The sequence below is a fragment of the Diaphorina citri genome, unplaced genomic scaffold (genome assembly GCF_000475195.1).
Source record: "Diaphorina citri unplaced genomic scaffold, Diaci psyllid genome assembly version 1.1 scaffold1835, whole genome shotgun sequence".
In the NCBI taxonomy this organism is placed as follows: Eukaryota; Metazoa; Arthropoda; class Insecta; order Hemiptera; family Psyllidae; genus Diaphorina; species Diaphorina citri.
Window position 1 is genome coordinate 22,026 of NW_007379261.1, and position 13,926 is coordinate 35,951.

A 13,926-nucleotide genomic window follows, 5' to 3' on the forward strand; every position below is an offset into this window, starting at 1 on the left:
AACCCCCCCCCCCCCCCCCCCCCTCCCATTCACGCGTCCCACAGAACCCGCCTTGGGGTAGGAACTAAAATACACACCGACCGGTCCCTTTATAATATCCACAGTACCAGACAAACCTAACTATCCCTCCCCTTAAATTTCTTCATTCCTACCTCCCCTCCAAAATAACTTCTCCTACTCTCCTCTCACATAACTTCCTCCCAAATACAACCTCCATTCCCGACAAAAGAAGCTCCATAAACACCACCCCTCCCTCCCAGAACTACCCCCAACCTCATACCTACGTCATCACCAGTCATTGATTTTTCTCCCACCCCAAAATCTCCTTGTTCCCCTCCTTCATCTCTCTCCGTCCCATCCAACTACCTTGGAACTCGCCAAGTCCCCACCCCGCCTTCCTGAATATACCCTCCACTTTGTGTGCCTTTATAAATCCGTCATCTCACAGTGTTCCAATAAACTATGATCCAACCTTCAATACCTTTAGCGGCTCAAGTTTAGCCTCCATTAACTTCTAAAATAACCCTCCAAATCACCCTCGAAAAATCATCTTCTGCCCATCCACCCCAAAGAATACTACCCATTTTTCTGTACCTTCTTTCTCCTCTTACCACCTTCTGTACACCTACACAGACTAGCGACTGCCTTCAAATTAGAAACTGCCTCTAGGCCTTTGCTCCTCCATTGTCCTGAAAAATTACCACCCAAATCCTGTATCTCCTACCCAATTTGCGCTGTATGTATTTCCTACCCAATCACCCTAAAAAAATACCGTCCCCTTCCTATACCCTTGCCCCTCTCCCCCCAATAAAAATATCCCCCGTACTTTTTTACCCCTCTGTCGTTCTACCACCCCACTTATTCCCCCCTCCTCTTCTTTACCCGGGTGAGTACGAAAATGATGAAAAATAACTTTCTCTCTCTCTCCGCATGCACGAATGTATTTTTCCCCCATTATTATTCTTTTTTCCCCACTTTCTTTGTTCTCTCTCCCATTTTTCGTTCTGTCCCCGGTTATTCCGCGCACCACACAAACATTCGTTTTTTTCTCCCCCCCCCCCCCGGGAAAAAGGCAACCTTACCTAAGGACATTGAGAAGAAGGAATATTATCATAGCTGCTCCTTAAAGCTCACTTTTCAAACACAAAATGAGAACTAAACAACAGAAGCTACTTCTCAAGATTTGAAATCTAACACAATCCAATATTGTCCTTAAAATCCCAGATATTCACACACGAAAACCAGCTTAAGGACCACTAATATCCCGTCGAAATCCCCGGAATTCACACGCAAAAACCGCCTTAGGGTCCACTAAAGTGACCTAAAACGAACCCATTCTTGCTCCCATTAAAATTCGCACAAAACGGCTGTCTATTTGGAGACAGCAATAGCTCGGTGACAATTGCACTTGAGACCACTAACTGAGGACCCATTGAACTGATTAAAGTCATTAAAGTGATAAGAGTAGACATAGGGGGAAAGAAATTAAGAGGGAGGAGGAGTAGGAGGGAGAGGGAGGGAGGGAGAGAGAGAAAGGGAAAGAAAGAATCAACATTATTTAAAATTAATTGGGACCATTAGCCCAGAAATCAATGGCCAAACGGACAACTCAATAAGAAATAAAGGCAAATTGGCGATAAGAAAATACATTACTCACCATTCTTTTGTTTGCATGAAGAAATGAGTTAGAACAAGTACCTAACTATCTATCTAGCTAGTTGACTCCCAACCCTAATAACTAATAACTGACAACTACCTACATCTTAAAAGATTTGAGTTTTTGAGTACCTTATAGCTAGGTGCCTAGATAACAGGAACTTGTCAGTTTAGTGATTTTCTTTCCTGTTTACCGCTCAGTAATTCAGTTTCATTTTGTGATTAAAAGTAAATTATTATTAATAAAAAAAAAATATATATTTTTTTACGATTTATAAAAAATATTTATCAACAGTATAACTAGCATATAGGTACCTACCTATACCTAGCTCTATACTTATTAATAAGATAAAGAATAGGTATTATTCTTTTCATAACAATAATTGTCATAAGTTTCTCTAGTTCCATATTTAACATCATTTAAATTTATTTATTTTTCACAGTTCAATCAAGTGATAATTTGGACTTAATTAAGTAACTAAAATCGAAAGGACTTCTCTAATATTATGTTTGTGGACAGAGTTGTCTCGGTAAGTACAACTAGTAATACCTATTACCTACAATAAATAAATAAATTATCTACTTACGTAGGTACTTACCTAATATTACCTATGTACCAGTAATAGCTATTTACCTATGAAGTTGTCACCAACTTACCTATGATAGAAGGTTCACATAATATCTACCTACCTACTTACCAAAAGAGATGGAAAGGCCCCTTAATACGAAGCCAAAAAATGAGGTGCTTTAGTAGTTAGTATAGTACCTACGTAGGTAAGTAATCATAGGAATTTTAACCCGGCCTAATTTACGAAAGCTCAAAGGACATCCTGTGCCCGGGAAAAAAATAATATCATATAAAACGCCCAACATTGTTTCAAGTTATGCAAAGTGCCATGCTTTTTGTTCCGCAGCTTTTGATGTTTTTAAAAGCTTTATTTTACCCATGACTTTGGGATTTGTGATAATCTGATAATTTAATGTAGGTACCTCCATACCTACGTATAGGTAATGGGTACAACTTTTACGAAATCGTTCTTATCAGTAGGTTAACAGCTTAGCTTTAGGAACATGCCTTATCAATTTAGGTAGTAGGTACCTACTTATTCCTCATTAGATGTTACCTATAGAATTATAGATATTATTTTTTTATCACTCTTATCAGGAGAGTACCTATTACCCAACTTATACCTACATTATCTGTCCGTCTGTGGGCCCTTAATCCAAATCTACTTGATTTAAATCGACCTAATTTCGTTAGGTAAAAACCTGCCACTACCTCTACCTACTACCGCTCTAGGTTTTACAATTTTTACATCTAGGGATAACGGAATTAAAGCGACCTACTTTGAGGCGTTTTTCCTGCTACAATTATTTTTCTTGCAATGGCCACATTTTCTCACTATTTCCACAGTCCACCCTATGCAAGTTCACCAGATTAGCCCAAGCTTCAGCCAAATCACGCCGAATTCTTACGCCCAAATACGCCAAACTTACGCCACGCCTAGCCATCTCAGCTCGTAGTATGTCCCTGTCCAACAAAGTACGCAAGTTCCGTGTCACTTTTTACGCAAACTAAAATGCTTTTTCTGTACTTTTCACGCCAGAACGCAACAAAGTACGCAAGTTCCGTGTCACTTTTTACGCAAACTAAAATGCTTTTTCTGTACTTTTCACGCCAGAACGCAACAAAGTACGCAAGTTCCGTGTCACTTTTTACGCAAACTAAAATGCTTTTTCTGTACTTTTCACGCCAGAACGCAACAAAGTACGCAAGTTCCGTGTCACTTTTTACGCAAACTAAAATGCTTTTTCTGTACTTTTCACGCCAGAACGCAACAAAGTACGCAAGTTCCGTGTCACTTTTTACGCAAGACTTCAATTATTGGGGGGAAATTTGTCTCACATTGTGGCTCAGAACAGGATTAGACCCAAAATTTTTAAATCAAATCAATGAGGAAAGTTCTGAAGGAAAAGAATTTCATGAAACCATGAACAGTTTGTTAGTCAAGTTGCTTAGCTCTAAATTCTCCCCCTGAATTTGTCTGGGGGTCATTTCATGAAGGTGAACTCTGTGCTTTTGTTGTTTGCACTTTGCACATGTTTTTGTACCTGACAAATACAAAAACATAAAGTGCAAATTGTAAAGTGTGAATTGGTTTTATGTAATGACACCCTCGAAGAAGGTAATGTTGATTTTTTTGTTTAATTGTACCCATAAAGGTCCGTTCCCAGTTGTCGGTCGAAGAAATCCTGTCGTCTGTTGTGGGAACAGTCCCATTATTACATAAATTACATTACCTACAGGACATTCGAAAAAATTGTGTGAAACTCATGACAAGAGGGAACTGGCCTAAAGAGTTAAAAGCGTCCTCTTCCATGAACGACTTCACACTACCCTTTCCACACTTTTTGAAGGTTCATTCTAGGAACGGTTAACTTTCTCCCTCTCTCCGTTTTCGGGGATATAAGACCTTAGCCGTTACAGTACTTACAGTTCCCTCTGTCAAACCTCAATGAGCCCTAAAAGTCCTCACCTAGTGGGTTGATAAAGAATTCGAAAAAATTGTGTGAAACTCATGACAAGAGGGAACTGGCCTAAAGAGTCAGAAGCGTCCTCTTCCACGAACGACTTCGCACTACCCTTTCCACACTTTTTGAAGGTTCATTCTAGGAACGGTTAACTTTCTCCCTCTCTCCGTTTTCGGGGCTATAAGACCTTAGCCGTTACAGTACTTACAGTTCCCTCTGTCAAACCTCAATGAGCCCTAAAAGTCCTCACCTAGTGGGTTGATAAAGCCAGTCCTGGTTATTTGTGATAATATTTTTAAAAACAATAACCATTCATTATACGAGACATCAACAGTGAGACCTGAAATCTTTACCTAAACACCGGATCAGCTAAGACGTAACAGTTCTTATCAGTAATAACGGCCGAGACAGTTTTTATCAGGTTGTTTTATTTTATTTATTTTTTAAGGGCTGAAAATTGTGTCAGTCTAGGTTGTTTAGGACCATCAATTTTGTCAGTTTTTACTTTTTGATTTTAGTCTCGGTAATTTTGTTCGCTTTTGCTTTTAGGTCCGTTTTTTTTTGTAAGGCACGGCCCGGGTTGTTAATTTTTTAGTCGTCTTTTTATTTTCCTATTTGATTGGACTCCCCTTTCTTTTCTATTCTATAAATATTAAATTTATACCTTACCTTTACCTATGTATGTAAAAGACTGACTAGACTAGAGTGACTAAGTATTAGGTACATCATGGATGAGTCACATGCTTTGAATTAAAATTTAAATTGTTCAAATAAATAATAAGAACCTGCGTTTAAGTATATGATTAGTTGATTAGCCTTATCATCATATAGTTTAATGGAATAATAAAAATTTAACATTAAGGAGAACAAGAAGCTAGAAATTTATTCATTTGAAGTTGTTGTTGTGGTTGTTGTTTTTAGAAGGTTTGATAGAGGGAACTGAAACTACAAACGAAACTAATCTGGTTAGGTCTGGTTAGGATAAAATACCCTCCCCATTTGGAAATCGAACACGCGACCTAGCGCTTAAGAGGCAGAAGCGCTACCCTCCAAGCTAACTAGGCTAGCCTTTTTTTTAGGTAGGTAGTAGGTACCTACATATTACAATATTATTTTCATAATAATTATTATTAAAGTATCAACTTCAAAGTAATAAGGTGTTTAATTTCAACAAGAAATGTAGAAACATTCAACAGGGTGTTTTAATTTCTCCCACTTTAAAAATCTTTGAAACATGACCTCATTTTCCTCCTGGAATAGGCACCACATTTACTACCCACCCAGACCACCCAGTACACTTCAAACATGAATCAAACTTTTACATTTTGCAAAACACAGAAACCTGAACTTATAGTGACGTCATCGTATGATACAGTACCTATATGTACATGAATAAAATTAATACCATATTTTAATTTCTCCCACTTTAAAAATCTTTGAAACATGAATAGGCACCACATTTACTACCCACCCAGTACACTTCAAACACATTTTGCAAAACACAGAAACCTGAACTTATAGTGACGTCATCGTATGATACAGTACCTATATGTACATGAATAAAATTAATACCATGACTGTACTCAATACCTTCTGTAAATACCTAAGTATTTACCTATTTAGATGGTTGTACATATGTTTGTACAGTATTTATATGAACATATTCATGTTTACCCAATGTATGTATGTACCTATACCTAGTTCAAATTTTAGAACTTTCCAGGGGTTCTTAAGAATCTCAAGATCCAGCATATTCCATTAACACAGTAGCATGTTGACAAGTTTTCAGCGGTTATCAAAGTGGGACGCTGTTCTCTTTTTCATGTCTTGAGTAAAAAAAAGGGAAAATACCTAGGTAGGTATCAAAAAAAAAATAATAATTGAAAGTAAAACTGAGTGAGGTAATTTGAGACACAAACTTTAATGCTTATGGACTACAGAAGCAGTCTATTGAAAGACTGTGGTCACTTCGCAGTAGGTGTCTCAAAATTACTTAATAGACCACCAAACTACTATTCAGACGGGACAAACAAGGTACATACTATATTCTAAACTCACATAACAAACAACACACAAGCAGTGGCGTAGCGTGGTCTAAATTCAAGTGTAGGGCCTTGTAGGGCTCATGCACAGGTCTACCAAGTCCCATCACAGTACATGCCGTAAATACCTATAAGTATTTACCTATTTAGATGGTTGTACATAAGTTTGTACAGTATTTATATGAACACATTCATGTTTACCTAATGTATGTATGTATGTACCTATAATACCTAGTTCAAATTTTAGAACTTTCCAGGGGTTCTTAAGAATCTCAAGATCCAGCATATTTCATTAACACAGTAGCATGTTGACAAGTTTTCAGCGGTTTCAAAAGTAGGAAGCCCCCCACTCCCCCCCTATACAAAAAAAAATTGACACAAGTGCAAGTTCGAGACACCAACTTTAATGCTCTCAAACGACATGCTTATGAACCACAGAAGCAGTCTATTGAAAGACTGGTCACTTCGCAGTTGGTGTCTCAAAATTACTTAATAGACCACCAAACTACTATTCAGACAGGACAAACAAGGTACATACTATTCTAAACTCACATAACAAACAACACACAAGTCAGAAACTCCAAATTAAACTACATACCATCACTGGCCCACCAAATCCCAACAGTGCCCACAGACTGAATACCTCTGGCAACAAGTCAGAAACTCCAAATTAAACTACATACCATCACTGGCCCACCAAATCCCAACAGTGCCCACAGACTGAATACCTCCGGCAACACATTTGATATTCTCAGCATGTACAGTGTAGTACATATGTAATGTACAGTGCAGTACATATGTATATAGACACACATAGATATGTACATAGTCTCACATACATATACATAAACACACATACATATGTACATAGTCTCTAGCATATGAATAACACCATTCACCATATCAAGGTACACCACACCAGTATACATTCTGAGTTAACACATACAGGCAACCTCTGTCCCGACGTCATTCAAGTTCTAATCCATATCTCATCATATGGTTTTTGTTTTGAAAACAATAATCCTTGATATATCATAATAGAAAGTAAAAATAATTATTGTAATAGAAAGTAAAAAGTAAAATTAACTATCGTATTGGAAAGTAAAAACGTTAACAAGTTGGCCAAATTTGAAAAGCTGAAGAAAACATTTGAAAAATTACTGAAATAATACCAATAATAAGTAAGTAGGTAGGTACAAAAAAAATATTTTTTTACTCTAAAATAAAATTGAAATTTTTATTTGAACAAAATAAGAAGGTAATAATTAAAGATTTTCCTATCCATTAAATAAAAAATAAAATCTGTTCCTAAAGGAACAAAGAATTTATTTATTAACTTTTTTGATTAATAAATAACACAAAAGTTATAAATAAATTACCACCAGTACTTTTTTACTGGCACTTTTTTTTACTTTTTGATTGTTAATGATTTCCTCATATCTTTTTATTTGTTAATGATTGTTAATGATTTCCTCATATTTATTAGAGTGTTTCTTTGGTCTTTAAGTGTTCTTTGAGATCTATCTTGGCACATCTTTACACATTTTTTTCACATTCTCAAGTTGTTAAACCTGATTTCTACATACATAGGTACATCTCCGTTTGACCTAGAGATAAATGAGAACTTGTAGCAAACACCACTCAGCTGTACTGTTTCATTTTGTTATTGCTACAAATTGTTCATTTTGTTATTGTTGTTACAATTGTCATCCTCAAGGAGGCACTTGAGTGAGTGATATTTTCTGTTTTGATAGCTGATAATGGTGTTTTTGTAGGAAACAGTAAGTGTGTTTGTTTAGGATTGGATTGATACACCCATAGGTAGTTTTATTGGTAGGTATTTTGACAGTAATACTACTTCTATATTGTTTTGTCTGTAATGAAATTGTTCAATGAAAACAGTCAGACATATAATGCCAATAACAAAATTTCAACACTGATGGCTCTAATGAATCATCAGTTCATCAGTGATGGTTTCAAAGTGTTTCAATTACATTCTAACAAATTTTGAAATTCTTAGAGCATTGACTCTTATTTCACCAACTGATGCAACCTTTCTTATGATGTCCTTATCTAGTGTGACTATTCAGAAGACAGTTTCAATTATCAAGGTTGTTCAATACCTGTTACCATCTTCCAAAATCGAACAGATAGGTACACGGTACACACCTAGTTAGGTACTTGATTAGTTCATTACCTAGTTTCATTGTTAGAGTATAGGCACTTAGATATATGTACTTTATGTACTTATAACATGACAAAGTACAGAGCTTAAAGGGGCTGCATAGTATTTGTGTAATTTTTTTATTGTTCTAGATACATTGAGGTTTGTTCTTTACTTAGGCTAGCCACTCACTACCAGGTAGACCTGATGACAGGTACACCTGATGACAGGTACACCTGATCAGGTCTACCTGATAGTGTGTGTGCGCATCAGTTATAAGTTAGACCTGACAGACGGACCTTTTCAGCCGTACCTGTCAGGTCTACCTGATAGTGTCTGGCCTTAGATTCAAGAATTATTGTTGAATTCTTACCTTGCTGACCGCTACGTATAAGGTCAAATTAATAGTACCTACCTATACTATAGCTCACATAGGTAACCTACCTACGATATTTGATAATGCTCGCGTGCAAATGATCAAAAAATTGTTTACAAAGGTGGCGTGAAAAATTTTGAATTTTTTGAGGTTATAAAATTTGAATATTATACGAATGCAGGCGTGCCAACCGGTAGAAAAGTTACTAAATTTGAGAGAAAAATTTAATAGTCCGGGAGCTTGCGTTCCTCAAAATACCTAGCAAAAGAAGACCAAACTCAAATAGGTATTAGGACCATTAGGTATGTATTAATCAATGCGCTAGCAGTTAGCTTCCTTGTTATTGATAAACCTTTAGAAATGACTTTGAATGTCGATAATTTTACCGAGTCAGATGAAAAGTACGTAAGGTCAAATTAATAGTACCTACCTATAGCTCACATAGGTAACCTACCTACGATATTTGATAATGCTCGCGTGCAAATGATCAAAAAATTGTTTACAAAGGTGGCGTGAAATGTTTACAATTTCGTAAAAAAAAAAAAGTTACAGAAATATTTTAAAAAGCTTGCGTAAAATGCTTTAGGTCTTTAGGAAGGCGTAAAAAGGGACAGAAAAGTTTTGATAAAGCTTGCGTAAAATGCACAGAAACCTTCGTTATATGAAGTTTGAATTCCAGCGTAAAAAGTACAGAAAAAACATTTTTGCGTAAAAAGTACAGAAAAAGCATTTTTGCGTAAAAAGTGACACGGAACTTGCGTACTTTGTTGCGTTCTGGCGTGAAAAGTACAGAAAAAGCATTTTAGTTTGCGTAAAAAGTGACACGGAACTTGCGTACTTTGTTGGACAGGGACATACTACGAGCTGAGATGGCTAGGCGTGGCGTAAGTTTGGCGTATTTGGGCGTAAGAATTCGGCGTGATTTGGCTGAAGCTTGGGCTAATCTGGTGAACTTGCATAGGATGGACTGTGGAAATAGTGAGAAAATGTGGCCATTGCAAGAAAAATAATTGTAGCAGGAAAAACGCCTCAAGTAGGTCGCTTTAATTCCGTTATCCCTAGATGTAAAAATTGTAAAACCTAGAGCGGTAGTAGGTAGAGGTAGTGGCAGGTTTTTACGTGGACTGTGGAAATAGTGAGAAAATGTGGCCATTGCAAGAAAAATAATTGTAGCAGGAAAAACGCCTCAAAGTAGGTCGCTTTAATTCCGTTATCCCTAGATGTAAAAATTGTAAAACCTAGAGCGGTAGTAGGTAGAGGTAGTGGCAGGTTTTTACCTAACGAAATTAGGTCGATTTAAATCAAGTAGATTTGGATTAAGGGCCCACAGACGGACAGATAATGTAGGTATAAGTTGGGTAATAGGTACTCTCCTGATAAGAGTGAAAAAAAAAAAAAAAATAATAATATCTATAATTCTATAGGTAACATCTAATGAGGAATAAGTAGGTAGGTACCTAAATTGATAAGGCATGTTCCTAAAGTAAATCAAGTAGATTTGAATTAAGGGCCCATGTAGGTATAAGTTGGGTAATAGGTACTCTCCTGATAAGAGTGATAAAAAAATAATATCTATAATTCTATAGGTAACATCTAATGAGGAATAAGTAGGTACCTACTACCTAAATTGATAAGGCATGTTCCTAAAGCTAAGCTGTTAACCTACTGATAAGAACGATTTCGTAAAAGTTGTACCCATTACCTATACGTAGGTATGGAGGTACCTACATTAAAAAATTATCACAAATCCCAAAGTCATGGGTAAAATAAAGCTTTTGAGCTTGTATGTAGCATAATGTAGCCTGTAAGTTAGGTAGTTACCTTGTAAAAACTAAAAACATCAAAAGCTGCGGAACAAAAAGCATGGCACTTTGCATAACTTGAAACCATGTTGGGCGTTTATTATGATATGATTTTTTTCCCGGGCACAGGATGTCCTTTGAGCTTTCGCAAATTAGGCCGGGTTAATATTCCTATGATTACTTACCTACGTAGGTACTACTAACTACTAAAGCACCCAATTTTGGCTTCGTATTAAGGGGCCTTTCCGTCTATTTTGGTAAGTAGGTAGGTAGATATTATATGAACCTTCCATCATAGGTAAGTTGGTGACAACTTCATAGGTAAATAGCTATTACTGGTACATAGGTAATATTAGGTAAGTACCTACGTAAGTAGATAATTTATTTATCTATTGTAGGTAATAGGTACTACTAGTTGTACTTACCGAGACAACTCTGTCCACAAACATAATATTAGAGAAGTCCTTTCGATTTTAATTACTTAATTAAGTCCAAATTATCACTTGATTCAACTGTGAAAAATAAATAAATTTATATAATGTTAAATATGGAACTAGAGAAACTTAGGGCAATTATTGTTATGAAAAGAACAATACCTATTCTTTATCTTATTAATAAGAATATAGAGCTAGGTATAGGTACCTATATGCTAGTTGATAAATATTTTTTATAAATCGTAAAAAAATATTTTTTTTTTTTGTTAATAATTTACTTTTAATCACAAAATGAAACTGAATTACTGAGCGGTAAACAGGAAAGAAAATCACTAAACTGACAAGTTCCTGATGTTATCTAGGCACCTAGCTATAGGGTACTCAAAAACTCAAATCTTTTCAGATGTAGGTAGTTGTCAGCAGTCAGTTATTAGGTTGGGCAAATGTGATCACAGGGGCGGTCGAAATCAAGGGGAGTCCAATCAAATAGGAAAATAAAAAGACGACTAAAAAATTAACAACCCGGGCCACTACTCCTTGACCGGGTTCATTGGCATTAAACTTCTAATATTACACCTTTCCTATGCAATCCTGGTCATGAATTCCTCATTATTAGACACCTACTTATGCTCTTTTTCTTAAATTCTCTGAACTAAACTGGGTCTTTCACTGCCCAGGATTTGACACTTGGCAAAAATGAGGTGCCTCAGCCTTCCTCTGTGTAAAATGAAATTAGTACCTAGATTCCCCTCATCTATGCTTATTGAAAGTTATTAAAAGAAAGTAAGGTACTTACCCATAACAATCAGAGACTTTGTTGTTTGTCCTATACTTATTCCAGTTCTAAATCTTTGACTCCCCAGGTCATTGATTTGACATCTCTTCTTTGCTTATAAAGTCAGTAAACACTTGAAATCTCAAGGGAACTTGGTAGTGGCACTGGCAGTTATGCTACTGAAAAGCAAAATATGTACTTGCTTCAGTACTTAGGTACTACAACCTGTTTTTGGCTTTTTTGCTTTCCAGATGGTAACTATACTTTCTGTGTCTTTATCAACTTCAGTATTTGTGTACCTATGTTGTATCTGCTAGATAATGTAATGTAGGTAAAGGTCCACACACACTTCCTCCGTGTATCCTGTATCTTCCAAATAATGTGAAGGTTCACATACATTTATCCAACTCTGATACATTCTGTCACCTTATGTCAAGCTTGTTCCGTATTAAGAACTTCCGTTCTGGAACAAATGTACGTACAACAGAACACATATCCAGCACAGTTAAAGTCCATCAACAAACTGTATCTGTGCTGTATAAGTATGCTGTCATGCATTTGATAGGTACATTGTAAAATAGTTATCCAGCACAGTTAAAGTCCATCAACAAACTGTATCTGTGCTGTATAAGTATGCTGTCATGCATTTGATAGGTACATTGTAAAATAGAGAATATGGAACAAGCTATAGATATAAGGTAGCAAAATATATCCATGACAGACAAGTGTGAGTGGACATTAAAACCTAATTCACTTGGATTTTTGGCAGATTATTATCATATCTAAGTACTAGTACCCTGTTAAATTAGGTATTTATATTTCACCCCTCCAAAAATGAAGCTTTTTTTTCTGCTATAAATTTTTGAGGTAGGTAAGTACCTACATACTTATGTAGGTACTTCCCTAAAATGAAAACACAATATTTGATATAAATAAATATGTGTTGTGTATCATTTAAAATTTTGAATTAAACATTCATATGAGAAGATAAGGGATACCTACCTAGGTACCTACTTGTTATGGATTTGAAATTTTGAATACCTATCAAGGCCACACTAATAAAGAAGGTACCCAGTTAGGGTTGAGTAGTGGGTACCTTAAGTACTACATTCATACTCTCTTAACATTCTTGACTACCCATTTGCCTCAGTGGCAAATTTAGGGAGTCTTAATCTTTATCCAATTTCCAATTAAAAGTAGGTACTTGGGTAGATTTTTTTTTTTTTTTTTTTTTTTTTTTTTTTAAACAAAACTACTGGAATAAGTATAGGACAAACAACAAAGTCTCTGATTGTTATGGGTAAGTACCTTACTTTCTTTTAATAACTTTCAATAAGCATAGATGAGGGGAATCTAGGTACTAATTTCATTTTACACAGAGGAAGGCTGAGGCACCTCATTTTTGCCAAGTGTCAAATCCTGGGCAGTGAAAGACCCAGTTTAGTTCAGAGAATTTAAGAAAAAGAGCATAAGTAGGTGTCTAATAATGAGGAATTCATGACCAGGATTGCATAGGAAAGGTGTAATATTAGAAGTTTAATGCCAATGAACCCGGTCAAGGAGTAGTAGTCCTGATTGCAAAAAAGGTCAAGCAATGTCAGACAGTACAACCCAAGAACTTCCCAATGGCAAAAGTAGTCAGCAGAAACTAGTCATTACTACCAAAAAAAATCAGCAAAAATGTCTTACCTCCATTGTTCAGATGAATTAAATACGTTGGATATTTAAAATAAAACACGGATTTCCTTTAAAATCGGCAATTAATGTCGAAATTTTAATTAAATAAGAATTGATTACAGAACCACTTCTGTCCAAATCAACTCAACTTGTTGATTAAAAAAATTTCAATTTGAATTTTTTGAGGTTATAAAATTTGAATATTATACGAATGCAGGATTGCCAACCGGTAGAAAAGTTACTAAATTTGAGAGAAAAATTTAATAGTCCGGGAGCTTGCGTTCCTCAAAATACCTTAGACTCCTTAGAGCAAAAGAAGACCAAACTCAAATAGGTATTAGGTATGTATTAATCAATGCGCTAGCAGTTAGCTTCCTTGTTATTGATAAACCTTTAGAAATGACTTTGAATGTCGATAATTTTACACAGTACACACCTAGTTGCGTACTTGATTAGTTATTACCTAGT

At 35.8% G+C, this 13,926-nt stretch overlaps 1 protein-coding gene across 1 annotated transcript in view; it reads left to right on the forward strand.

Moving 5' to 3' along the window:
• Positions 1-2,062: 2,062 nt before the first annotated feature.
• The window catches only part of LOC103517402 (pyruvate kinase-like), a 29,122-nt gene continuing 17,258 nt past the window's right edge, over positions 2,063-13,926 (forward strand). The window contains exons 1-2 of the mRNA XM_026829516.1: positions 2,063-2,186; positions 3,071-3,199. Of these exons, the coding sequence (XP_026685317.1) occupies positions 2,163-2,186; positions 3,071-3,199 (153 nt within the window). The 5' untranslated portion in view covers positions 2,063-2,162. The remainder of the gene's footprint in view (positions 2,187-3,070; positions 3,200-13,926) is intronic.